The sequence below is a fragment of the Lutra lutra genome, chromosome 12 (genome assembly GCF_902655055.1).
Source record: "Lutra lutra chromosome 12, mLutLut1.2, whole genome shotgun sequence".
Taxonomy (NCBI): Eukaryota; Metazoa; Chordata; class Mammalia; order Carnivora; family Mustelidae; genus Lutra; species Lutra lutra.
Genome location: NC_062289.1, coordinates 37,970,379 through 37,994,950, shown reverse-complemented (window position 1 = coordinate 37,994,950; position 24,572 = coordinate 37,970,379). Strand labels below are relative to the sequence as shown.

Genomic DNA, 24,572 nt, shown 5'->3' with positions numbered 1-24,572 from the left:
TCAAAATTGCAGAATATTTTGTAATTGGTTTAGAGGCCCATGCCTTGGAAGGTGATAGAATTCATCCTTCGGTTTCCGTGGTTTGGGGCTTGCCAAGTCTTTATCCAGGCTTTGCTCAGTAGGCAAACTCCAGTCGGTCGCATAAAATTCCTTTTGTTTTGGTAAGCAGAAGTGCGCTTTCTAATTTATATGGCTAACTGCTGCAGAGCTTAAACTGGCTGAACCTCTCCCCTTCCCACCACCACATGTTGAATACGGAGACAAAATCAACACATGGGCCCCCAGCCTGAGGCTCTCCTTTTTTCTGAAGTCACTATCCACAGAAAAGTCAGAGTCGTGACTTTGCCTGCTGGAGGTATGAAGGGATTTTTGTTTTTCTGTATGTTGTTCTTTCTCCTATTTGCAAAATATCTATATAGCCGGCTTTTCAGAAAGACATGCAAACACTCATGATAACAGTGTATAAATAAATTGTTGTTACTGGTTTATTTTTAAGTGGTAACAGTGAATGCAAATTCATTTGAAAATAAAATTTAAGGGGCACCCGAGTGGCTCAGTGGGTTAAGCGTTCGACTCCTGGTTTCAGCTCAGGTCATGATCTGTGGGTCCTAGGATGGAGCCCCACCTCAGGCTCCACACTCAGTGGGGAGTCTTCTTGGAGATTCTCTCCCTCTTCTTCTGCCCCTCCCCCTGCTCAGCTTGCATGTGGGCATGTGCTCTTTCTCTTAAAGAAATCTTCCCCAAAAAAGAAAAAAAAAGTAAATACTGTGTCAAAATACAGTGGCCCAGAAACTGTCATGCTAGGGAATTATCCTTTATCTTCTTTCAGTGTTACTGTACTTATCAGGTCTTAAATACCTAAGATCTGGTTAAAAATCTGACGGAAAGCTGCAAATTAGAGGGCAATGCTTTGACTTCCTTTTTTTTGCAAGGGTGGCACCAAGAGAAGTGTTTATGGCCCAGAAACGGGATTGCCGGTTATATCAGAATAAACTGTTGTTTCCATGGAAAAGACATGCTGAAGATCCAGAGTAAACTTTGCACAGTGTGTTCCCTGTGTTTTCATTCTGTAGAACTTGGTGTTACTTACCTTTCTCAGCCATTCATTTTTCTTGGCTGAGTCCTTGGAAATTAATAAACTTAAAAATTAGTATTTTGAGGGGTGCCTGGCTGGTTCAGTGGGTGGAACGTGTGACTCTTGATCTCAGGGCTGTGGGTTCGAGAACTATGTTGGGTGTAGAGATTACTTAAAAATAAAATCTTAAAAAATTAGTATTTTTGAAGTTTTCTTAATGGATGCATAATTGACATGCAATAGTCTACTGGCTTCATGTGTACAACATGGTGATTTGACATGCACTGTGAACTGATCATAATAAATCTAGTTACTATGTCACCATACAGAGTTAATACAACACTGTTGACTGTATTCCCCATGCTGTGCATTACATCGCCCAGACTTATTTTATAACTGGAAATTTGTATCCCCTGATCCCCCTTCATTCACTTCACAGACACCCTCCCCCTTGCCCCTCTAGCAATTGCCACTGTATTGTCTCTATCTAGGAATCTGGGTTTTGTTTTTTTAGATTCCACTTATAAGTGAAATCATGTGCTACTTGTCTTTCTCTGTCTAGCTTCATTTAGTGCAAAACTCTCATAGTCCATCCATGTTGTCCCATGTCACAAATAACAAGATTTCCTTCTTACGGCTGAGTAGCTCTGATGTGTGTGTGTGTGTGTGTGTGTGTGTGTGTGTATCACATCATCTTTATCCATTCATCATTCATGCATGCTTAAGTTGCTCTGTATCTTGACTATTATAAATAATGCTGCAATGAGCATAGGGGTGCATATATCTTTTCAAATTAGTGTTTTTATATTCTTTGGATAAATACCCAGAAGTGGAATTGCTGGATTATATAGTAGTTCTATTTTTAATTTTTTGAGTAACTCTATGTTCTTTTCCACGGTGGCTGCACCAATTTACATTCCCACCAACAGTGCATGAGGATCCCTTTTCTCGACATCCTCACCAGCACTGTTGTTTGTTGTCTTTTTGATGCTGGCCATTCCAACAGGTGTTCAGTGATACCTCACTGTGGTTTTAATTTAAATTTCTCTGATTCATGATGTTGGGCACCTTTTCACGGGCCTATTGGTCTTCCGTATGTCTTGGGGAAAAATGTTTTCAGATCCTCTGTCCTTTTTTTAATTGGATTACTTTATGACTGATTTGTATGATCTCTTGATATATTTTGGATGTTAACCTATTGGTTATATGATTTGCAAATGTCTTCTCCCAGTTCCCATTTTGTTGATGGTTTGCTTTGTTGTGCAGAGGCTTTTTAATTTTATGTAACTACACTTAGTTATCTTTGCTTTTGTGACCCTTGCCTTTGGCGTCCGATCTGAATAAACATTCAGACCAGTGTTGAGGAGTTTATCACCTGTGTTCTCTTCTAGGAGTTTCATGCTTTCACATCTTAAATTCAAGTTTGTTATCCGTTTTAAGGTAATTTTTGTATATGGATAAGTTAGTGGTCTAGTTTCATTCTTCTGCAGGTTTCTATCCAGTTCTCCCATCACTATATATAGATGGTCTTTTCCCCATTGTATATTCTTGCCTCCTTTGTCTTAATTGATCATACATACATGTGTGGGTTTATTTCTGGGCTCTCTATTCGGTTCCATTGATTTATGTGTCTGGTTTTTGCTAATACCATACTGTTGTGGTTACTATAGCTTTGTAATATAGTTTAAAATCAGGGGGCATGAGACCTCTGGCATTATTCTTTTTTGTCAAGATTGCTTTGGCTACTTGGGGTCCTCTGTGGATCCATACAAATTTTTATATTCTAGTTCTGTAAAAAAAAAATGCCATTGGAATTGCACTGAATTTGTAGATTGCTTTGGGTAGTGTGGACATCTTAACAATATTCTTCCAATCCATAATCACAGAATATCTCTCCATTTATTTGTGTGTCTTTCAATTTCTTAGATTGATGTCTTATATGAATTAATTCCTCCCCTGCTTTCCTCACAAGATTCTTTCAAGGATCAAAATGGAAGCATGAAATCACTTTAAAATAAAAGAAAAAGTCCTTGTGTTATCCAAACATTTCTGAATAAGCGGAGGCTGGTACTTTTATATTGTAAGCTATATTGGCACCAAGAAATTATAATGAAATTTTAGGGTTTTAGAGTATGTCCACAGAAAAGCAAAGATTGTTAAATATTCTTTTACCAGCCCTGAGTTTAACTTTTGAAAAAGATCAGTTTTCTTCTGGGAACCAGTCAGTCACCTGAATGCTTTAAGCTTGAATAGACTGGAGTTGCCCTGGTACAAAAAGTGGGAGTTGAAGGATTGGGGAAGATAAAAGCATGGATGGCAGAGCAAGAATAGAATTCTTTTTTTTTTTTTTTTTAATAATTTTTATTAACATATAATGTATTATTTGCCCCAGGGGTACAGGTGTGTGGCTTATCAGGCTTACACATTTCACAGCACTCACCATAGCACATACCTTCCCCAGTGTCCATAACCCAACCACCTAGGAATAGAATTCTTCTTTTGCTTTGGCTCCTCCTGACTTCCTAGAGGTTGGGAAGAGCACCATCCCTTCCCAGAGAAGGGTCTAGACCCAGTGCTCTCTGTCTAAAATCAGAAGGCGTTGTGCATTTGGATGGGAAACTAATAAAGGAAGCAAGGGACAGTCACAAAGTGAAATGACTTGCAAGTACCTTGGTGAAATTTAGAGGAAGGTTGATAAGAATATTCTAATCAGCATGAATTATAATTAGAAATTAACTATACTGGTTCCATTGCTATTAGTGCAAAGTAGTTATGGAAATCTATTTAATGTGTTGTTGTTGTTTTATTTTAGAAGACATAAGAAAATAGGGGCACCTGCTGACTCAGTCAGTAGAGCATGATCTTGGGTTCATGAGTTCAAGCCCCACATTGGGTGTACAGCTTACTTAAAAAAAAAAAAAAAAGAAAAAATATTCCTAACCTTCATACACACACCCTCCTCTTGTTCTGCCCTCCATTCTGGTTTTCCCACAGGTCCCCTAAAGCAGGTTACTCTTATTGCTGGGGTTTCTGGGGACTGCAGCTGTGTTGGGTAGAGAAGGGTTGTGGTAGAGGTGAGAGGGGTGAGTCTTGTAACTAATTAACTGGAATTTTTCTAAAGCAAAGATCAGGTGCTATTTCATTGTTTTCTGGTCTTCCTAATGAACTCCTTCAAGGCAAATAGTGCTTTACCTGCCTTTGTGAGCTGAATGTCTATTTGGATATGGAAAGATTGTTGACCTTAGGGGATGTTATCAGTAAAGACCAGAGGAGTGTGTGGTTCATTGGCAGAACCTCCAGCAAAGGAATGACTAGCTTCTCTGTCCTCATGGATTTCTTAAAAGCCATTGTAACCTGTGCCTTGGTTGCACATTTTTTCTATTAGGAAACCACAGAACATCTCTACTCACTTGTATTGGGATTATCTTTCTAAATCACAGACCTGATTGGATCTCTTCTGCTCTGTGGTTAGTTGTCTTTAAATCATCTGGACAAAAAATTTCATTACAATTTGGCTGAACGTCATGTAGCACATCTCTCGGCCTTGCGCCTTATCCTGCAATGATGCTTGGTAGAGCAGAGCTTTCCAGAATTGCCTGAGGAAGAAACCATCAGAAGATTACTTCAACTGCCAAAAGTTAGACCAGCAAGTGAAAATTACTTCAAGCATTTCAAAATGTTCTAAGTCTTGAATTATCTTTATCAAGATTTTATATCATTTCCATAGTCACACAAAGTTTGCTTAGGTATTAAAAACAAACGGTTTTGTTTAATAAATGATGGCTGAAGAAAACAGTGCATGTTATTAACCAGATATTCAAAAAGCTCTAATAGTGTTGTAGAAAAGAAGTGACGATGGTGCCATTATCTGAAATGCCAGTATTAGGAGGGTTTTGTTTTTGTTTTTGTTTTTAGGTCTTCAGGGGAAAAGAACTTAGAGATAAGGGTGCTCTTAGGAATAGATGGATATTTATTTTATATTTATAAAAAACTTCGGGGTACCTGGGTGGTTCGGTCAAGCATATGATTTCAGCTCAGGTCATGATCTCAGGATCTTGGGATCCCTGCTGAGCGAGGTGTCTGCTTCTCCTTCTGCCCCTCCCCTCCTCATACTCTGTCTCTCTCTCAGACAAATAAAATCTTTAAAAAAAAAAAATCTTCATTTAGCACGGGAGGTAGAAAGCAGATTTTTATTGCTATAGACATAATAAACACTCGAAACCTAACTCTCTTACAAATACGTAGATTTTTGTGTAAAACAAGATTTTCCTGTCCTATATAGCCATGCTTAACAATATTTATTTCTAAATACTATTTGTGACTAAAGAAGTAAGGAACCTTTGGAGAAATAACCGTTTTTATGTCTAAGGCAGAAAATGTTCAGGTTGGGCCTGGAACATTTTGTCATACCAGAAAGCAAGGAAGTGATCAAAGACTACTGGGACCTTGTCAGAAGAGTTCAAAAAACAGCTTGAATAAGTTCTTGCAAGCTCACACCAGTAAAGATTTAAACTGTGGTTGGTTGAGACGTGGATTGAAACACATTTGCTATGAGTTCATAATTCTGCTTCAAAAATAAAAACCTCATTAGTCATGTTTGGAGAATAGTAGAGAACTACCTCATTATTTTGAAAAATGGTAAAGAAAGCAAATCAGGCACTTATCCTGTCTTTGTTACATGACCAGTACCTCACAGGGGAAATTTCTCTTTGTAAAACTAGTCTTGGCTCAAAAATGAATGATAGACTATGACTCTGCAGTCTAAAGAATTGGTGGCTCTGAACGAATAACGTTAATAGCTAACAATATCCCAAAGGGAGTCAGACATGATGTGTCTCCTGATGGAAGTTCAAACACTGCAAGGTAATCCTGCCTCCAAACCCTCAATTAGAACTTGAATCCTATCTGGCCAGTGGATCAAATGATCCATTTGTAGGAACCCGAGGGATAGAGGAATATGTCAGACCACACCCATGGGATGCAGTGAGCAAAATCCAGATTGTAGTAACTGTACAAGAAACAACCCAGTTTCTTCAACAATAAAAAAAAAAGAAAAGAAAAAATATAGATTGCAAAGAAAATAATAGAAATGAAGAAGAGATCTACAGATAGAAAATATTTAAAGTACACATCAAAGAAGCACAGTGTATGAATCTTTTTTGTCCAGATTCAAACAAACTGAAAAAATTAACATTATAATGCCTAAATTAATTTTATTTTCAGATGTGATAATGCTATTTGAGTTTTTTAATGCCCTTATCATTCAGACACACATGCTGAAATACCTGTAGGCAAAATGATGCTTGGCACTTATTTCAAAATAAACTGGCTTGGGGAGCAGAGGGTAGGATCTGGGACAGAATATGGACTATTATAAATGGAACAGTATTGGCCAATATTGATAACTGTTGAAGCCAATAGACACAACTTTTTTTTTAACGTATCAAAAACTTTCAAAATAAGTTTTATATATATAAAATTTGGGGGGTGCCTGGGTGGCTCAGTCAGTTAAGCGTCTGCCTTCAGCTCAGGTCTTGATCCCAGAATCCTGCTCAGCAGCAGGCTGAGCAGAGAGATCGATGCTTCTCTCTCTCCCTCTGTCTGCTGCTCCCCCTGCTTGTGTGTGTGCTCTCTCTCTGTCAAATAAATAAAAACCTTAAAAAAATTTTTTTTTAAATAAAAGTTGAAACATTTTACATGAAAGTATGTAAGTAGGGGCACATGAGTGTCTCAGTCCATTGAGCGTCTGACTCTTGATTTTGGCTCAGATCATGATCTCCTCTTCGTGGGATTGAGCCCCACGTCTGGCTCTGTGCTCAGTGCGTCATCTTCTTGAGCTTCTCTCCCTTTCCCTCTGCCCCCTCTCCCCTGTATATTCTCTCTTTCTTATGTATTTATAAATAAATACATACTTTTTTTAAAGATTCAAGTATTTTATGTTGCACAGAACTAGTAAAATTACAAAGTTTCAACCAGGTTTAAATGTTTAAATTTTTTTTTTTTTTTTTTTTTTACTAGTGTATACCTGTTAGAATGGCCAAAATGCAAAACACAGACAAAACCAAATGCTGGTGAGGATATGGAGCACCAGAAACTCATTCATTGCTGGTGGGACTGCAGAATGGGTACAGCCACTTTGGATAGACACCAAAGACAGATTAATAACTTCTTACAAAATTCAGCATACTCTTATCATACAAGCCACCAATAGTGCTCTTTGGTATTTACCCAAATGAATCAAAAACTCACATCCACACAAAAACCTGCACATGGATGTTTGTAGCCGTCTCATTCATAATTGCCAAAACTTGGAAGCAACCAAGATGCCCTTCATTAGCTGAGTGGTGCATTCAGACAGTGGAATAGTCAGTGCTAAAAAGATAAGCCATGAAACAACTTGGAGGAAGCTTCACTGTGCAGTACTCAGTGAAAGAAGCTGACCTGAAAATGCTCTATGCTGTAGGATTCCCCGCATGGCATTCTGGGGAAGGACTTGAGGTGGCGGAGCATCAGTGTGGGTTCATTGACTGCAACAAATGTACCAGCTAGTAGGGATGTGTACAGGGCAGAGCATGGAAGGGGGGGAAAGGGGGGCGGTCTATGGGAAAATTCTGCTTCCATTCAATTTTGCTGTGAACAGCTCTAAAAAATAAAGTTTATTAATATAAAAAAAGGAAACCAGTTACATAGAGCTTCAGATAACAAAATATTTAAGCAAAACTTTTTCTGTGTATATCACTCTGGTGAAAGGTTGGTGAAAGGTGTCATGAAACGGTCAGAAGAAGTATATTAATTAAAGGGAAGGCTCATGCAAGTAGTACGTGTATTTCAGATTATTCAGATGTTTTTATATATTTTTATAAAAGCTTTGTCCAGAGCTTTTAGAAATAGAGAATACCAGGTTGAGGATTTCTTTTTTTCCAAGGGAACTTAAATGAAGCCCATTTCTAAAGTGGATTTTCTCCAAAGCTGATTAAAGAAAAGTGCGGAGCTTACCTAGCTTATATCACTGCCCTGCTTACCTTACATGGGAGGGGGTGGGGGAGCACGTGTCTCTTGCAGCATTTTATTGAAAGCCTACTCTATGTCTGGAACTGAACTAGACACCAGGGATATACAAGAATAAAATGGACAAAATCCCTGTCCCCGTGGAGCTTCTCTCCTAGGTCTGTGAAGAGGGAAAGAATAAGAGATGAGGCCTCCTTGATGAAGGAGATGAGGGCATGCCCCTTAAAACTGGGTCAGGGTCCAAAGTGAAGCCACAGCAGTACAAAAGACTTGAAGAGGAGGTGAGCTGGAGGAGTTCCAGAAACAGCCAGGGGGCTGTCCTGATGGCGTGCAGTGAGGGAGAGGGTAGTAAGGAAAGGTGTCAGAATATATCAGGCTGGCTAAAGCTTGGCAAGAACTTTGGATTGTACTGGGGGATGAGCAACCCTTGGAGAGTTTCAAACTACAGAGAGAGAGCATCTGATTTTTTGTCAGTAGGGTCACTCTGCCTGCTGTGTTGAGAATATATGGTGGGGGGCAAGGGTGCACATTGCGAGACCCAGGAAAAGACTAATATTGCAGAGCACCAGGTGAGCACTGACCAAAGTTGGAAAATACTTTGACGGTAGAGCCAGTAGAATTTGCTGGTGGATCATATGTGGTGGTGAGGGAAACAGAAGAGGCAAGAGTGGGCATGGTGTTTTTAGCCTGAGCAGTTGGATACAACAGAGCTCCCATTCCCATCTCCAAGCAGTGTGCAAGGGGGAGCTGTTGGCAAATGATGGAAGTATGACAAAGTTATGTAGAAAGATGAAAAGTGACCCTAGTGCACACATGACAACTTTTTAATACCACACATCGATTTAAGGATGACAGTAAGACCAAGTTACATGAGAAAATAGGTATCTTAGAACCTAAAAACCTTGGGAGGCCAGCAGAGGAAGACGTGAAGTGGTCCTGCATGAACAATATGTGGCATTTCATCGAATCTAAGCAAATACGTGGGAGAGGGAGAAAGAAGAGAAAAGGCTCAGCTGAAGCAGGCCTTTTCCATCCCATTAGGGTTCTTCTTCCCGGGGTCCTGACCTTGAATAGGTATCTTTTATGCTCTGGAGTTAAATTTTTCCTTATTTGTCTTTCTCTAGTTGGGGAATGGCGGTCAATGTGTATTCTACCTCGATAACCCAAGAGACTATGAGCAGACATGACATCATCGCATGGGTTAATGACATAGTATCTTTAAACTACACAAAAGTGGAACAGCTTTGTTCAGGTAAGAGATTCTTTTTTAAGAATGTATTTACCTAAATGTTTACTGCATATCATGTGGAATGTTACTTTATGAACCGCAGATGATGTATCTTGGGTAGGAAAAAATATTTATTGGTATTGATCTATAATTAAAGGGGGGAAACTCAGATACAACTAAAGAACGTGCAGAGAGAAATGATCGTGGGCATCTAAAAGCATAGAACAGTCCTAACACATATTATGAGGCGGTCTCTATAATGCTGCCTTATTGGTCTTCTCAGTCATCCCGTCAGCCATCGCACTTCTGCCTTATTGGTCTTCTCAGTCAGCTCTTCTCGGTCATCCCGTCAGCCATCGCACTTCTCTTCCTAAAACATAGGATGGGTCTTGCAACCCCTTCTTAAAAAACCTCCCAGACTCCACCTTGTCCTTCCTTTAGGATAAAGTTCGTTCTTTTTCATGGCTGATAAAGTTTTTTCTGTTTTTGCTGCATCGTTCCTCCTCAGTTTCTACGTCTCTCCCTGCACCTCCCCGTGCCTCAGTCCCACAAAATCCTCTGTTCTCCACAGACTGCCTTTTGCATTCCATAACTTGTTTCATGCTCCTCTTGCTAAAAATGTCTTTCTTCTTTTCATTTGTGCTATAATCTCTTTCACACTTAAAAATCTGACTCCATTGTCACCCCTCTGAAGAGTTCCCCAGATCTCCCAAAACACTGTGCCCACTCTTCCAGAGTGAGACTTGACCATGCTGTGCTAGAAGGTCCAACTCCTCGCCTGAAGGCCCCAGAAGTCCTTGAGGACAGGACTGAGTTTTATTCTTCATCAGATGCCCAGGGTGACACCATGCCTGGTATCAAGTAGGTTTGCAGGAAATGCATGTTGAGTTTAAAAAAAAAAAATGAAGATTTGATCAGTGATAAAGTAGGAGCATGTTTTAAAAACATGCCACTGGTAAAGTAATTCATCTTTAGAGTGTTTATCAGAGAAGGTCTTCCTTTGGATGTACGAAGTATTTTCTTCTTGTGAATTATGGGTAAGAGTTTTCCTCTTTGGCTCGGACATGAAAATGGTATTAGGAAATATTCCTGAAGTGTGTTTGCATGAAATTCCACAAGACATAACAGATAGAAGGGAGTTAGCAGGTTCAGCTGGTACAGCGGGAAGACCTCCTGTCTTTCCTGGGAGATGCCTGTGTGTAAAGAGATTTCATGAAGCGTCATCAGAATTTGGAAAGCCCCAGGAGACCCCTCAGTCCAGCACCCACCAGTGACTGTTTTCTCCTTTGCCTAGGTCAAGATTTGAGAACAGATTCTAGAGGACAGATTTTCACTTCTCCTGACACCTCTTCTCCCATGATAGTTTGTCTCCCAAGGAACAGAGTGGGGTTGGCTAAAACTGAGGCATTACCTCACTCACCCTCCTTGCGCCCAGACCTCAAACATAAGTCCTATGATTTGTGAGGTCAGTAATAGATGCTCACCAGCCAGTTCTTTGCCCTTGAGTACAAGCTACAGAAAAGCTGGCATAGACTGGCATAGACATGCGAAGTCTATATTGTTGGCCTATTGAAAAGGACTCCAAGTAGTCACTGTCGGAAACAGCCTGCTGCATCTCATTCAACTGTAGATTCTACGCAATCACATTTTATGGTACTATTCTTGCTATGCATTCTAGAGCACTCTAGTATTTTACTTTGCCTGGGCGAGAAACCCAGAGTTTTCTGTTGTTAGCAATTCCCTTGATAAAAGCGCATATCCCTTCAATATCATAATTGTTGGTAATTCCATTTCTCCACCGTGCCCTACACATACTCTTCCCTCAGAGATGCTTGTTGCTGGGTGAATGAAAATCCGCTTGCAACTGCGAGGGGCAAAGACAGAAAGTGTATCTTCCTCTCAAAGTGGGTGTATGCACCTGTGGATAAGGGGATTGGGGCTGGTTATCAAGAAGAGAGATGGGAAGGAAGGAGTTCAGTGGTGGATGAGCCGGTGAACAGCTTTCTCGGTAATAAGCGTGGAGAGTTTTTGCTAGCGAATGCAGTGAGAAGGCAATTAGGATTTTTAGGTAGAGTAGTAATAGATGTAATGTTCGGGTGATAAATGTAATTTTTTTTTGCCGATCTTTCATGTTTCTAATAAGGCAAATTCAACAAAATTTTCAGCGGTCTTTGTGAAACATTCTTGTTCTGTTCTCTTAAAGCATTGGTATGCATTTTATAGCCACTTGCAGCTGGATGAAACCTGCTAGAAACCATTCTGGTCACTACTGAACAGATAATTTTTATTAAGATAACTCACTGGCTGCCTAAAGTTACAAGGTTGGTGATTCAGAAGAATAAAGTAGATGCAAAGGTTCCTTTCCGCTCTGAAACAGTTTTTTGCTCAAAAATACTGTAGTACAGAGGATAACTCCCCCCCCCCCCAAATCATGTTAATCCATGTAGTACAAAAACAGGTCTTTAATTTTAGGTAGTGGTTTCCTCAAACTGTAGACCGTATGCATTGATAATCTATAGGGCTCCTTAAAAATGCAGGTTCTTCGGATCCTTGACCTTCTAAATCAGTTTCTTTGGATGTGAAGCCTAAAAACTGTATTTTAACAAGCACCCCAGGTACCTTATGCTGTAGCCAAGACCTTGCAGTGCATTTTAGAGAAACCTCAAACCACTAGAAATGAAGTTAAAATATCCAAAACCTATCGGGTACAGTTTCCTCATTCATAATTTAGTCTGTGACTCTTCTGTTCAGCAATGGCATTTCACAGGAAGATGCCATCTTTCTATTTATTTATTTATGAGTTTATTTATTTATATCCTTCACTGTTCTAGAAGACATTAAGGCAGCTAGGACAGTGCTATTAGGACAAGAACAAATCACTAAGGGATTTCTCCTCCTCATACTTACAAGTAGTCAAATTCTTGGATAATATTTTTTTCTCCTTCAACTTTTATTTTATTTTTTTTAAGATTTTATTTATTTGAAAAAAAAAATATTTTATTTATTTGTCAGAGGGAGAGAGAGAGAGAAAGAGCACAAGCAGGGGGAGCAGCAGACTCTCCACCTAGCAAGGATCCTGATGTGGGACTTAATCCCAGGACCCAGAGATCATGACCTGAGACAAAGGCAGACATTCACTGAGCCACCCAGGCGTTACTCAACTTTTATTTTAATGACTTCAGTTTACTCTGTGTGATTGTATTTTAGTATGCTGTGGGAAAACACACAAAATAACTTCACGTATTTATTTTTTTTTTAACTTCACATATTTAAACTGATTTTTTCCTTATTTAATAAAATTCTTTTTGCTAAAGACTTAGGCTCTAATTCTGGCAGTTCCCCTTTGGCATTTTTCCCTCAGTTGCATTATTTTCTTTTTTTATTTCCAGCCAAGAGATCTCCATCCAGCTAATACTAAATCTGACGTCAGCTTTTCTTCATAGCTCATAGAGAAGTAACCTACTGCTTCACATTTGTCTTCCTTTTTCTTCAGAATTCTCTGCCTTTATATGACATTCACTTGTATAGAAGCATATTTTTTTTTTTAAGATTCTATTTATTTATTTGACAGACAGAGATCACAAGTAGGCAGAGAGGCAGGCAGAGAGAGAGAGAGAGAGGGTAGGAAGCAGGCTCCCCACTGAGCAGAGAGCCCGATGCGGGGCTTGATCCCAGGACCCCGGGAACATGACCTGAGCCAAAGGCAGAGGCTTAACCACTGAACCACCCAGGCACCCCTGTATAGAAGCATCTTAAAAGAGAGGTGGGGAGAGAAGGCCTAACACTTGGAGATAGATTGCAGTGAGTTGCAAAACAATGAAAATGACTCACTCTTACCTCCTGGTATTTTATCCCAAGAATGTAACGTTATGAAAATCTCCTTTGAACAGTAAATCTGGGCCATACAATCATATGCATATTTAGTGTGCATTCATTTCTTGTGAAAAGCAGCCTTTACGTTTCAGGTGAAAGATGGGGCTGGTAAATGGAAAGCAGTTTAACAGGGATGGGCACGTGCACCTGTAATCACAGGACACCGTACAGCTCACCTGAATCTGTTGTAAAAATGAGCAGTATCTGTGGCTTTCCCACGGTTGAAGTGGGGGATTGAAGCCCATGAGGCACCAGACTGATTCAGCTTCAAAATACTAAGTTAGAGTTCACTTGCTTCCTAAAATTGCCATGGCTTTTTGTGGGGTGAGATACTTTGTTTTTGCTCCCGACCAGCTCAAACCAGTGAATATTCTGTAAGGTACTCAGAGGAAGGATGGACAGCATGGTGCTAAAAACCCAGGAAAGGGAAAAAAAAAAAAAGAAAAAGAAAACAAAACAGCTTTAACAACTGGAGATACCATGTTGGAGATGATAGGAAAGGTAGCAGACTATGTGGAGAGGAGCGGAAAGAAATGGGAAGAGGAATTTGATGGGGGTGGAAGAAATGTCCCTTTTCCTTTTCCTCTGCACCCCACTTCCCGTTCCAATACACCAAATCTCCTTTGAAACTTTCAGCACCCATTTTTGTGTCCTCACCCTCTCCTGCTGGCCGGGATCTAAGCAGCAAAGCCACTGGGTCTGCTGCTGAGTCACTGCGGGGGCTTGGCCAGCGACCTCATGACCAGCAGCCTCAGCACCAGCGGCTCTCCCATTCCTCCAAAGCCTAGTGCAGCCTGCCTGTCCTCTCTGTGCAACCTTCCCTTCCTCCTTCCCACCGACTCCGCAGGACAGGCCAACTGGGGACTTTTTACACCTTCAGCGATACAAACTGTGTGTGGGGGTGGTGGGTGGGGCACTGCCTGGACTATCCTGTGCTGGCTGACAGCTCAGTTACCTTCCTGAGCATTTTAGTATTTTAGTAAAATTTAATTGGAATTAAACTATTTTTTCAGATGGAAAATCTAGGCATTTTCTTCACTAGCTTAGAAAGAAACATGATCAGTATTTGATTCAGTTTCAATTTGTGCTTCTCCAAATTGTTTCAAGCTCTGTCTTGGATCAAGTTTCTGGTATTTTTTTTTTCTTCGGGGAAGGCGTCTAGATTCAGCTGGTCCTAATGCAATTGCTGTGGTCACATTTACAATTCTGGGGCCTTGATGGCTCTCCGGAAAGGAACTAGGTTTCACAGAAACACTCTGGGGTTCACAAAGGTGTGGCTGTCTGCCATGCTCCAGGGCCTGGACAGCTGCTGTGAGCCCCGCAGAATATTTTTTGTGACCGTTTCTGGCTGCAGACTGTGCCTCGTAACTAGGTTAATCCCGTCCTACTGTGTTGTCCCCGTGCCGTTTTTCTTCTGTCCGCAGAGACCTCTTTCAGGACAGGTTAGTGATGAAATCAGCTCATGTCTAAATTTAGTAGACCTTCTCCTGTTGGCTCTCTTGAACTGAAACCAAGTAAGGATGTTTAATGTGTGTCTCTCTGCTCAAGAGCTTACTTAGCTTTATAAAATCACACTGTTATTTGTTATAAGAAAGTTAAAATCTCTTGGGTTGTGTTGCTATGGTTATAGATGTAATCGTATTACAATGGAATAGTATTCAAGTTTGTGACCTATTATGAAGAGAGGTTTTTGTTTGTTTGGTTTGGTTTGTTTTTTGTTTTTGGTTGTTTTTTTTGTTTGTTTGTTTGGTTTGGGGTTTTCTTTGGTGACTTTTTTTCCTCCAGTTTTATTTTAAAATCCATTTACTTGGTCTTAGTATACTGGCTAATTGAAGGGCAGGGGGCCAAAAAGTAGGTTGGGTAATGAAGGGAGTGGTCCAGCCTCAGATTCAGTCACTGCACTGGGCGGTATACTCCTGTGTCCTAACTAATGCACAAGATGAAAGGGAGTTATTTTCTTGAGCAGAATATGGAATACAGTAGGGTTTTTTTCCCTTCTAAATTTATTTACATATATCTTTTTTAATTCTTTATTTAAATTCAATGTAATTGACATATCCTGTATTACCAGTTTCAGAGGTAGAATTTAGTGATTCATCAGTTGCGTATAACACCCAGTGCTTATTACCTCAGGTGTCCTCCTTCATGCCCATCTCCCAATTACCACATCCCCCCTCCACCTCCCCTCTGGCAATCTTGTTTTCGAGAGTTCAGCATCTCTTACAGTTTTTCTTCCTATTTTCATCTTATTTTATTTTTCTTTTCCTTCCCCTCTGTTCATCTGTGTTTCTAACCCCTGTGCTTTGTTTCTTAAATTCCACATATGAGTGAGATCATATGGTATTTGTTGTTCTTTGACTTATTTCGCTTAGCGTAATACCCTCTAGTTGCATCCACATCGTTGCAAATGGCAAGATTCATTCTTTTTGGTGGCTGAGAAATACTCTAGTGTGTGTGTGTGTGTGTACATACACACTTCATCATCTTTAGCCATTCGTCTGTTGATGGACATCTGGGCTCTTTCCGTAGTTTGGCTATTGTGGACGTTGCTGCTATAAACATTGGGGTGCAGGTGTCCCTTTGAATCACTATTTTGTATCCTTTGGATAAATACCCAGTAGTGCGATTGCTGGGTCATAGGGTAGCTCTGTTTTCAACTTTCTGAGGAACCTCCATGCTCTTTTCCAGAGTGGCTGCACCAGCTTGCATTCCCACCAACAGTGTAGGAGGGTTCCCCTTTCTCCGCATCCTCACCAGCATCTGTCATTTCCTGACTTGTTAATTTTAGCCATTCTGACTGGTGTGAGGTGGTATCTCATTGTGGTTTTGATTTGTATTCCCTGATGCCGAGTGATGTGGAACATTTTTTCATGTATCTGTTGGCCATTTGGATGTCTTGTTTGCAGAAATGTCTGTTTATGTCCTCTGCCCATTTCTTGACTGGATTATTTGGGTTTTGGGTGTTGAGTTTGGTAAGTTCTTTATAGATTTTGGACACTAGCCCTTTATCTGATAAGACATTTGCAAATATATCTTCTCCCATTAGGGAGGTAGGTTGCCTTTTAGTTTTGTTGACTGTTCCTTTGTTGTGCAATACTGAAAGTAAACATAAGTTGGTGCTTTGTTTTTTGTTTTTTGTTTTTAAGATTTTATTTATTTATTTGGCAGAGAGAGAGATCACAAGTAGGCAGAGAAGCCGGCAGAGAGAGAGAAAGGGGAAGCAGGCTCCCCGCTGAGCAGAGAACCTGATGCGGGGCTTGATCTCAGGACCCTGAGATCATGACTGAGCTGAAGGCAGAGGCTTAACCCACTGAGCGACCCAGGCGCCCCTGGTGCTTTGTTTTTGTTGGGTTTTTTGTTTACTGCATTTTGTAATCCTAAATACCCTAGTGGGAAAATATGTATTCACTTCATTGATCAAACTGGCCCTGTAAAATTGGTTTTTATGTATATGGATAATGCATCTTTGCAAGCAATCAGCCACATCTTCGTCTAGCTCATTACTGTATTCAGTTCTGATAATCAATTTAGTTTTATTTGGCACACATGTTTTGACCCTTTCCTTGGGCAGGGCCTTGGGAACCCAGATAAATAAAACACAAGTCAATCAGACAAAGACAATTACTGTATGATTTCACTCATATGTGGAATTGAAGAAACAAAAAAGGCTTATAGAGGAAGGGAGGGAAAAATAAAATAAGACGAAATCAAAGAGGGAGACAAATCATAAGAGAGACTCTTAACTATAGGAAACAAACTGTGAGGGTTGCAGGGGGTGAGGTAGGGGGTGGGGGTAACTGAGTGATGGGCAGTAAGGAGGACACATGATGTAATGAGCACTGGGTATTATATACAACTTATGAATCACTGAACTCTACCTCTGAAATTAATAATATACTATATGTTAATTGAATTTAAATAAGATAAAATTTTTAAAAAGTCTTGGCCATTGTCCTCTAGGAGCTCAGTGCAGCAGGGTTCTGTCCTTGCAAAAGACCAGAGACCACACTATGCTAAGTGCTGCTTTGGAAGAGCTTTGGATATACTAAGGAGGGAGGGGATTGGGTCATGGGGAGTCTGCAGAGAAGGATCTTCCTTCCGGTTCTTTGGGAGTTGGGTGGTGCTGCCTCGATGACTTAGAATGGCCGTAGCTTGGGAAGGACCTTAGAAATCCTCCCTCTTGAGTCAGATGAGGTGACCAATATGTAAGATACTAGGTGTTTTATTAGGGACAGCCCTGAAATACATGAAGCACGTTGTCTTCTATAAGAGAAAGACAGTTTTTCCTCATGATCTCATCATATAAGTATGTGAAGATTGATTTTACTCTATTTGAAGCAATTGTGCATACATGGGATATCCTCAGGAAACCATAGAATTGCTCGTTTCTTTGTGAAAAATGCAACAAACATTTTTTTTAAGTTTTATATATTTAAGTAATCTCGAACTCATGACCCTGAGATCAGGAGCTACATGCCCTTCCTGCTGAGCCAGTCAGGTGCCGCACAACAAATATTTTAAATTCCATAAAGCCAGTCCTCAGTGATAACTGCTCAGGTCCCTAACTAGATAAGTGTCATGTGACTCCATTACTTTTTTCACGGGTACATATCTACAGATGCGTCCTTTCTATTCTTACTCATTTCTATTGGAGTCCCTCATAGGTAATGGTGAACACCGTAAAATAGGGGAGATAGGCTAGGAAAATATATCACCTAGAATGTGATTATTTTATTGAAGACTGGCAGTATTTATACTGAACAAAAAATCAAGGAACATGTAATCACAAAGAACTAAATATAGTACTTTAACAGAAAGCTAATTAATGACATATTATTAGAAACTCAAATTAATACCTTTGAGAGTTCTCCATAAAATCACAAAAACTGGTAATAATTGTATGAATTTGTACAAAGCAATCCCTTAAATTCTAGAGTTTAGTTATGTTCCCTTATCTGGGAAAACTTACAAATGTCACAAATGAATGCCATCTTCAGGGTTCTAAGTATAACACTAATTCAAAAACCCATTATCACACTTTTTTGGGTTCAGGTTCTTTTTTCTTCTATAGCAAGACCCTGCTGAGTTTTACTGGCTCAAAAACCACGAATGGGGTCCATGGCTGTGGGTCCCCAGGTGAGCACTGTTGTACTGCGGTGGGTCTAGGTGATAAGGCTCAAAGCAGAAGTATTGGGCGAAGGCTAGAATGCACTTGAGAAGCCTCAGGATTGACTCCACCAGCTTTGCTGCCTGGAGTCCTGACTCCATGGTCCAAGGAATCTTGGTGAAGAGTTGGGGAGACATCAGGCTAGAGCCCAAGGACATGGTGGATTTTAAGACTCATTTGTTGTTTAAAATTCTAATTTCAGAAATCATTAGAGCCCCTTCTCTCACTTTCTCTTTTATAAGCTGCTTACTTTTAAATCATATATGTTTATTTTGAGATTATTCACCAAGATCTATAAAAACAAGTATCTGAAGGGGAAATAAAAGTGTGTTCCAATATATTGAGTTGTTTGGATTTTTCTAAAGCTGTCATTTACTTTACACTATGGATTTCTTTCTTATAAAACATTACTTTGTATTCATATTGCTTTTTCTTTCCCTTTTCAGTTTAAATCATCTAAAGACTTTAACAGGAAGAGTATAAAATTGGGAGAAAATAGCAATTTCCTTTCATAAATGAACTTGTGATTACTTAAGCACCTCACATGTTTATCTGGGGAAAGACTTCAGGCCTGGAGAAGCCCTCGGATGTTTTTCAGTAGATAAACTGGAGGGTCTCAGGAATGTGCTCACAGCCTTTCTCTGCTAGTGGGAGACCAAGGACCTCTTTTTGTTCTTTGCTTCTTTGCCCTTTGAATCTAAAACATGCATTTTGGAGATTCATATTTCATATCTGAAACAATCCAGTTCAATCCTGTTCATTCTTACAGCTCTGATTCTTTTAACCAGGCACATAGGATGTAGTCTCCTACTTGAGGGGCATAAAAATGATGTCATAAGGACTCCACTTTTATTTATTGCTCTTTACCATTTCCATTGTGCTTTTATGTGTATTTACTTTAATTCTTATAACAGCCATGTATGGAAGACTAGTAATTTTTAATTTGTATTTTATTTAAGAGGATAAAAGCTCGGGGAAGCCAAATGTTCACTGCTGACAGTAGAACTGGCGTCTCTTTGGGTCACAACCTTAAGCCCCTCTTGCTTCAATGTATGGCAGCTGTGGGTGTGGTAGACTGCTCCCTGTGTGCGCACGTTTGTGTTGGATTTTTTTCTATATCCATTAATCAGGAACCCATTGAACATCTCCAGCATGTCTGAAGAGGAGGAGCTAGAAGTCTGTATCCTCATCCTTTCCATTACATTGAAGAAATGAGATGTATCTAGTCATTCTTTTGATGACAAGGATGTGACCCAGTGGTCTCATCGAGGCCTCTCTTAGCAAAGGTGGTGAGACACTAAGAGAAAGACACAGGCACTTGATCCTGGTCTTAGGATGATTTTTCCCTGCTCTACTTATGGTGAGGATGGCGTAGAGAAAAAGCCTTTCCTTTCTGCCTGTTCCCTTTGTTTCCTCTCCTGCTCTGAATGCTTTCCCTCTAAGCAAGACAAGGTGGCTCTGAGATTTCACCCTCCTTGGAAGACCTGTTCATCTGTCTCCAAATGATTCCTGGTCAGGGAAGCTGTAGCCAGGATAATCCTCCTTTAGAGACCGACTTAAGCACGTGGGTGCCCTGTCTACTGTTTGAATCTCAAGACTGTAGCGCTTTCCCCATGTTGAATCCAGGCTTGCTTTAACAAGCTTGTGTCTGAGAGGGCTTCATATCCTCATTTCCAGCTTTATGTGCTCTTGAGGAAAAGTAATATCCTGAATCATTTAACAAGTCTGGTCCCCGCAAAGGGTATCAAGGTATCACTGTTTCCTGGTATTTCTTTCAGTTCAGTAAACCCAGTGGCAGTAGCTATGCCAAGACCTCTGTTGGTCCTTGTCCAACCCCTTCAGCATGAAAAGTTGCTTTTCTTAGCCTCCTGTGAAGGACATGCTAGTGCAGTATTAAAGAGAATTCACCCATTTCCCATCCAGTTCTGTCCCCTGATTCCCGTATCTATTTCCCAACTCCGCCCAGATAGAAACTCTGGAGCCGTGAGTGTGGTCATTGTAGTGGACACTGTGCTAACACAGTGGTGAGGTGGGTCGGGTACCACCTCCATTCTCAAACTAGGAGAGAGACAGCTAATTAAAATACAAGGCAGCCCACTTCTGGGCCTCCATACCCATTAGCTTGAAATAGCTAATTCTGTACAAAGAATAGAAAAACATCATAGAGGAAGTGCTATTTGGACTAACCTTTAAAGAATGAGAATTCTCTACTCAAGTGTAAGTGTCAAAAGGACATTTTAGGCAGAAAATGTTTGCTGAAAGCAGAGAGAAGATGCAGTGTTTTATGCATGTATGTGTGTTTAAGACTGGGATGTACATCAAGATTCAAGGTGGCAGAAGAGGGACATTAATGTTTCAAATAATAAATGCTGTAGTATTCAAAGAAAGATTATTTTAGTCTAGAAAAGGTTCTTGTCTTACCCTTACTTGCGTCTTTGGCCAAACAGCCATGCAGATTTAGTGGATGGTGAATAAATATTTATGAAGCATAATTTAATTGAAATGCTATTCAAACTGGATTTTTTAATGTGGTTAAGATTCAGGCCAAGAAGGGGAAGATGGAGATTTTGGATAAAGATACCTTTATCCAAAAGATGTCCTTTTGATGTTGTATGATGTCTATAGATACTTATTTAGGGCCTACTGTGCGTCCGGTGATGGGCTAGGAGCTGGGGATGCAGTTACGTAAAAACAGATCATACCCAGTGGACACCTGTTCATGCCTTTACTACTGAATTTCTCCTCAATCCTTGGATCCAGATCATTCAGGTTCCTTTTCCTCTGGCTTCCCTAAGTACAAAGCAGAGGTGAAACATGGTCCCTGGACGTAAGTAGATGTGCAGCTCATCTCCCCATTCAGGCGGCCTCTAACACTAACAGGCACTTTGTGCATAGGCATATCTGAAACATCGACAAGCCGTCTAGTTTTCCCACAGTTAAGATGATCAAGCCTGTGGGGTGCCTGGGTGACTCACACAGTTAAGCTCCAACTCTTGATCTCAGCTCAGGTCTTGATCTCAGAGTCATGAGTTGAAGCCCCATGCTGGACTCCTACTTAAAAAAAGAAAAAAAAAAAAAAAGTTATTAAAAAAAAAAAATCCAGGTGCCTGGGTGGCTCCATTGGTTGAGCAACTGCCTTTGGCTCAGGTCATGATCCTGGAGTCCTGGGATCGAGCCCTGTGTCAGACTCCTTGCTCAGCGGGAAGTCTGCTTCTCCCTCTCTCTCTGCTTACCACTCCCCCTGCATGTGCACTCTCTCTCTGTCAAATAAATAAAAATAAAGTCTTTAAAAAAAAAAAGATCAAGCCAAGCAGCTTCAAATTTTCCTGTTCTTCAAAGGAAAGTACTTTTTCTAACATATTTTTTTCTGAATTATGTTCTTGAATATACAGTTTATCAGCCATGTAGACACTATAAAAGAGGAGTGTCAGAAGTCACTGTCAAATGCTTGGTCATGTCAGAATTGTATACCTGGAAAAAATAATTGAATTACTTGTCAACTCTACACCATGGTTCTGCAGGTTGGGTTTTTTCCACCCTGTAACCATTACGTAATTCAGGCAGATTGCAAATTACCTCTGTGTTTGTTCCTCCCTTCCAAAGGTTTGATCTTGCCCAAGTATTAATACTCATAAACTTTTATGACCAAATTATTTGACAGTAAGAAGCATGTAAATAGGAAGCTTATGCCAACACGATTTCCTGCAGTTTCTGTTCTCCGTAAGAAGATCATTCTCCACTTTGATTTCTTCTAGATTACATTGTATGACAATTCGTAGAACATTAGGAAACCGAATAAGGTGCCACATTTTCATGAAAATGTGTATGTCAACTCTAAAATTATATGTAATTGTGTTTAAATCTAATGTTCAAAAAAACTCCTTTCCTGTTTTTTTTTAATTCCTTTTTTTTTTTTTTTTTCATTTCTCCTATGGTCGTATAATTGAATCCCCAAAGTAAATACTCAATTATACGAGTAAGTACTCGTATAATTGAATCCCCGAAGTAAATACTTAGATTTCTCCTAATACTAGAATCATGCTGAGAAAAGCAACGTGTTCTGGGATTACCCTGTGAAATATAAAGAAAACAGTTCATTATGGAAGAATATTCTCTCATGTGTCACCACTTGCATGTGTGTCAAATGGTGGTTCTTCCCAAAGTGTTGGGGACTTTTTTGGATACCATCCCTGGCCTTCTGGGCTTTTTCTGGCCCCCAGACCTCTTCTCTGGGAGGTGTGGGGAAGGGAACGCTCTGGCAGGTAGAGGGTGTTACTGGCATTGGTGAGAGTGGGTGGACTGCATGTGAGGGGGAGCGGTGATAAGTAAGGAGCTATCACCTGTAAGCCTTGGAGAACAGGTGAAGTAACATGGATCTAGAAGAGCCCCCAGTCCCAGAGACAGTGACCTCAGCCACAAAAAGATCAGCTGTAGAGAGAGGTCCACTGCATAAAAGTGGACTGCGGGTTTGTTCTGGGCAGTTCATACCACTGTATCTTGCACTGTGTGAAGAGCTTCTTCGTCAGCTGGGATACCAAGAGTTTACATAGTGGCCTAGCATGGCCTGTTGGAAGAGTGATATGGTAGACATTCCTTAAGAAACTGGGAGGAGTGCATAGGCTTTAGGTCTCTTGCCATTATCTCATTTTCCCTTAAAATAGGTATGTCCTAAAAATTGGAGCTTCAAAATGGTATACTTTAGGGGCACCTACGTGGCTCTGTTGGTTATGCTTCCGATTCATGATTTCATTGCAGGTCATGATCTCAGGGTCATGGGTTCAAGCCCTAAATGGAGGGTGGTGTCTGTGCTCAGCAGGGAGTCTGCTTGAGATTCTCTTCCTCTGCCCCTCCCCCCCACTCATAAGCTCACATTCTCTCAAAACAATCAATCTTTTTTAAAAATGGCATACTTTAGGCATTTTTCTATAGACACTTGTGCCCAGAAATAAGCATATTTATTAATAAGCAAATAACCAAATTAATTTGCCTCTCTTCTTGGCTTATAAAGCTTTGAGCAGTTACTACAACCAGTCTTTCCAGCATCCCATGACCCACTGCCCCTAGCCTACATTTGCCCTAAATCATCTTTCACCAAATGTCCTAATTCCCTCTTTGCTTGGAATGCCTTCTTTGAGGGCCATCTCCAACGCTAGCTTCCTCCCTTTCTTCCAGATGCGAGCTTTCCCTGTTCTCAAAGTTCAGATTTCTACAAAGTCTTAAGGTCATTGAGTACCTAAAATCTCAACATCAGAGGTTATGAAGCTCCTTGAGGAGCAGAATTGACCATGCAAGTTGAACTTGAGTTAATCTGTTTGAGAATATTGCTTATTCTTTCTTGGTATTTTCTTGGGCAGAATGTTGAACATTAATGCCTTTAGATTTATGTGTCTCTGCCATATCCTTGAGCACTTCTAGTTTTGTGTGTTTGCCGATTTTCCTATTTCTCTGAGCTCTCAAAACTAAGTTACTTCTTTAAAATCCAATTCCTCGATAAGTATTGGTGGTTTATTGGTTTTTCATTGATTAATAAAAGGACATCCTTATATGTCTCCTACAGACAGGCATTTCTTTAGCATAACCAAAAAATTAGAAACAATCTTTTTTTTTTCTTTTCAGAATCTTGCCACCTCCTTAAGCTTTCTGTGATGAAAATACTCCCTTTTTACCTAGTCTTGTAATTTCAACACTTCAAAAAAAATTGTCCTTTGAAGTAGAGGAGGTAATACAAAACAGTGGGAAAATACCACGTGCAAATGTAAAGAGACTTTGTTCCCTGATGTCACAGCTTTAAGAAGCTGGTGCTGATGACCAAAATAAGAAAACTGACTCCTTCAGACTGAGCTTCATATGTACCTCTCTAACTTGTTTTTCATTTGTAAGAAAGGCTTTTTGTGCTTCCTTTTCTCCTCTTTCTGGAATGCCAGATTCTAACTTTAGTTCTATTCTGGGAGTCAAGCCTTTGGGACATCTCACTGCCAGTTTCGGTATCAGACTCTCTGGAAGCCAGTGACCTTTTGTCCTGCACACCACGCCTGCCTGTGCTCCAAGTGCTTCTACTTCCTTCATTCCTGATGCCCTTGTCGAAGTCAGATCTTTCTGTACGAAGCTGGATAGCTTGTACAAGACAGCTTGTTGTGGTAAAATTTGAGCCCATTACTCTAAAGGCCATCACTGGTGTTAGAAGCTAGAAGTCAAACCAGGCTCCCAGCACTGGATTGTCT

The 24,572-nt window shown here is 40.3% G+C and overlaps 1 protein-coding gene across 2 annotated transcripts in view; it reads left to right on the top strand.

Annotated features, from left to right (window-relative positions):
* The window catches only part of MAPRE2 (microtubule associated protein RP/EB family member 2), a 158,450-nt gene that overhangs the window by 83,788 nt on the left and 50,090 nt on the right, over nucleotides 1-24,572 (top strand). For both annotated transcript variants that reach the window (XM_047696481.1, XM_047696480.1), the window contains one exon: nucleotides 9,208-9,335. In XM_047696481.1, the coding sequence (XP_047552437.1) occupies nucleotides 9,215-9,335 (121 nt within the window). In that variant the 5' untranslated portion in view covers nucleotides 9,208-9,214. The remainder of the gene's footprint in view (nucleotides 1-9,207; nucleotides 9,336-24,572) is intronic.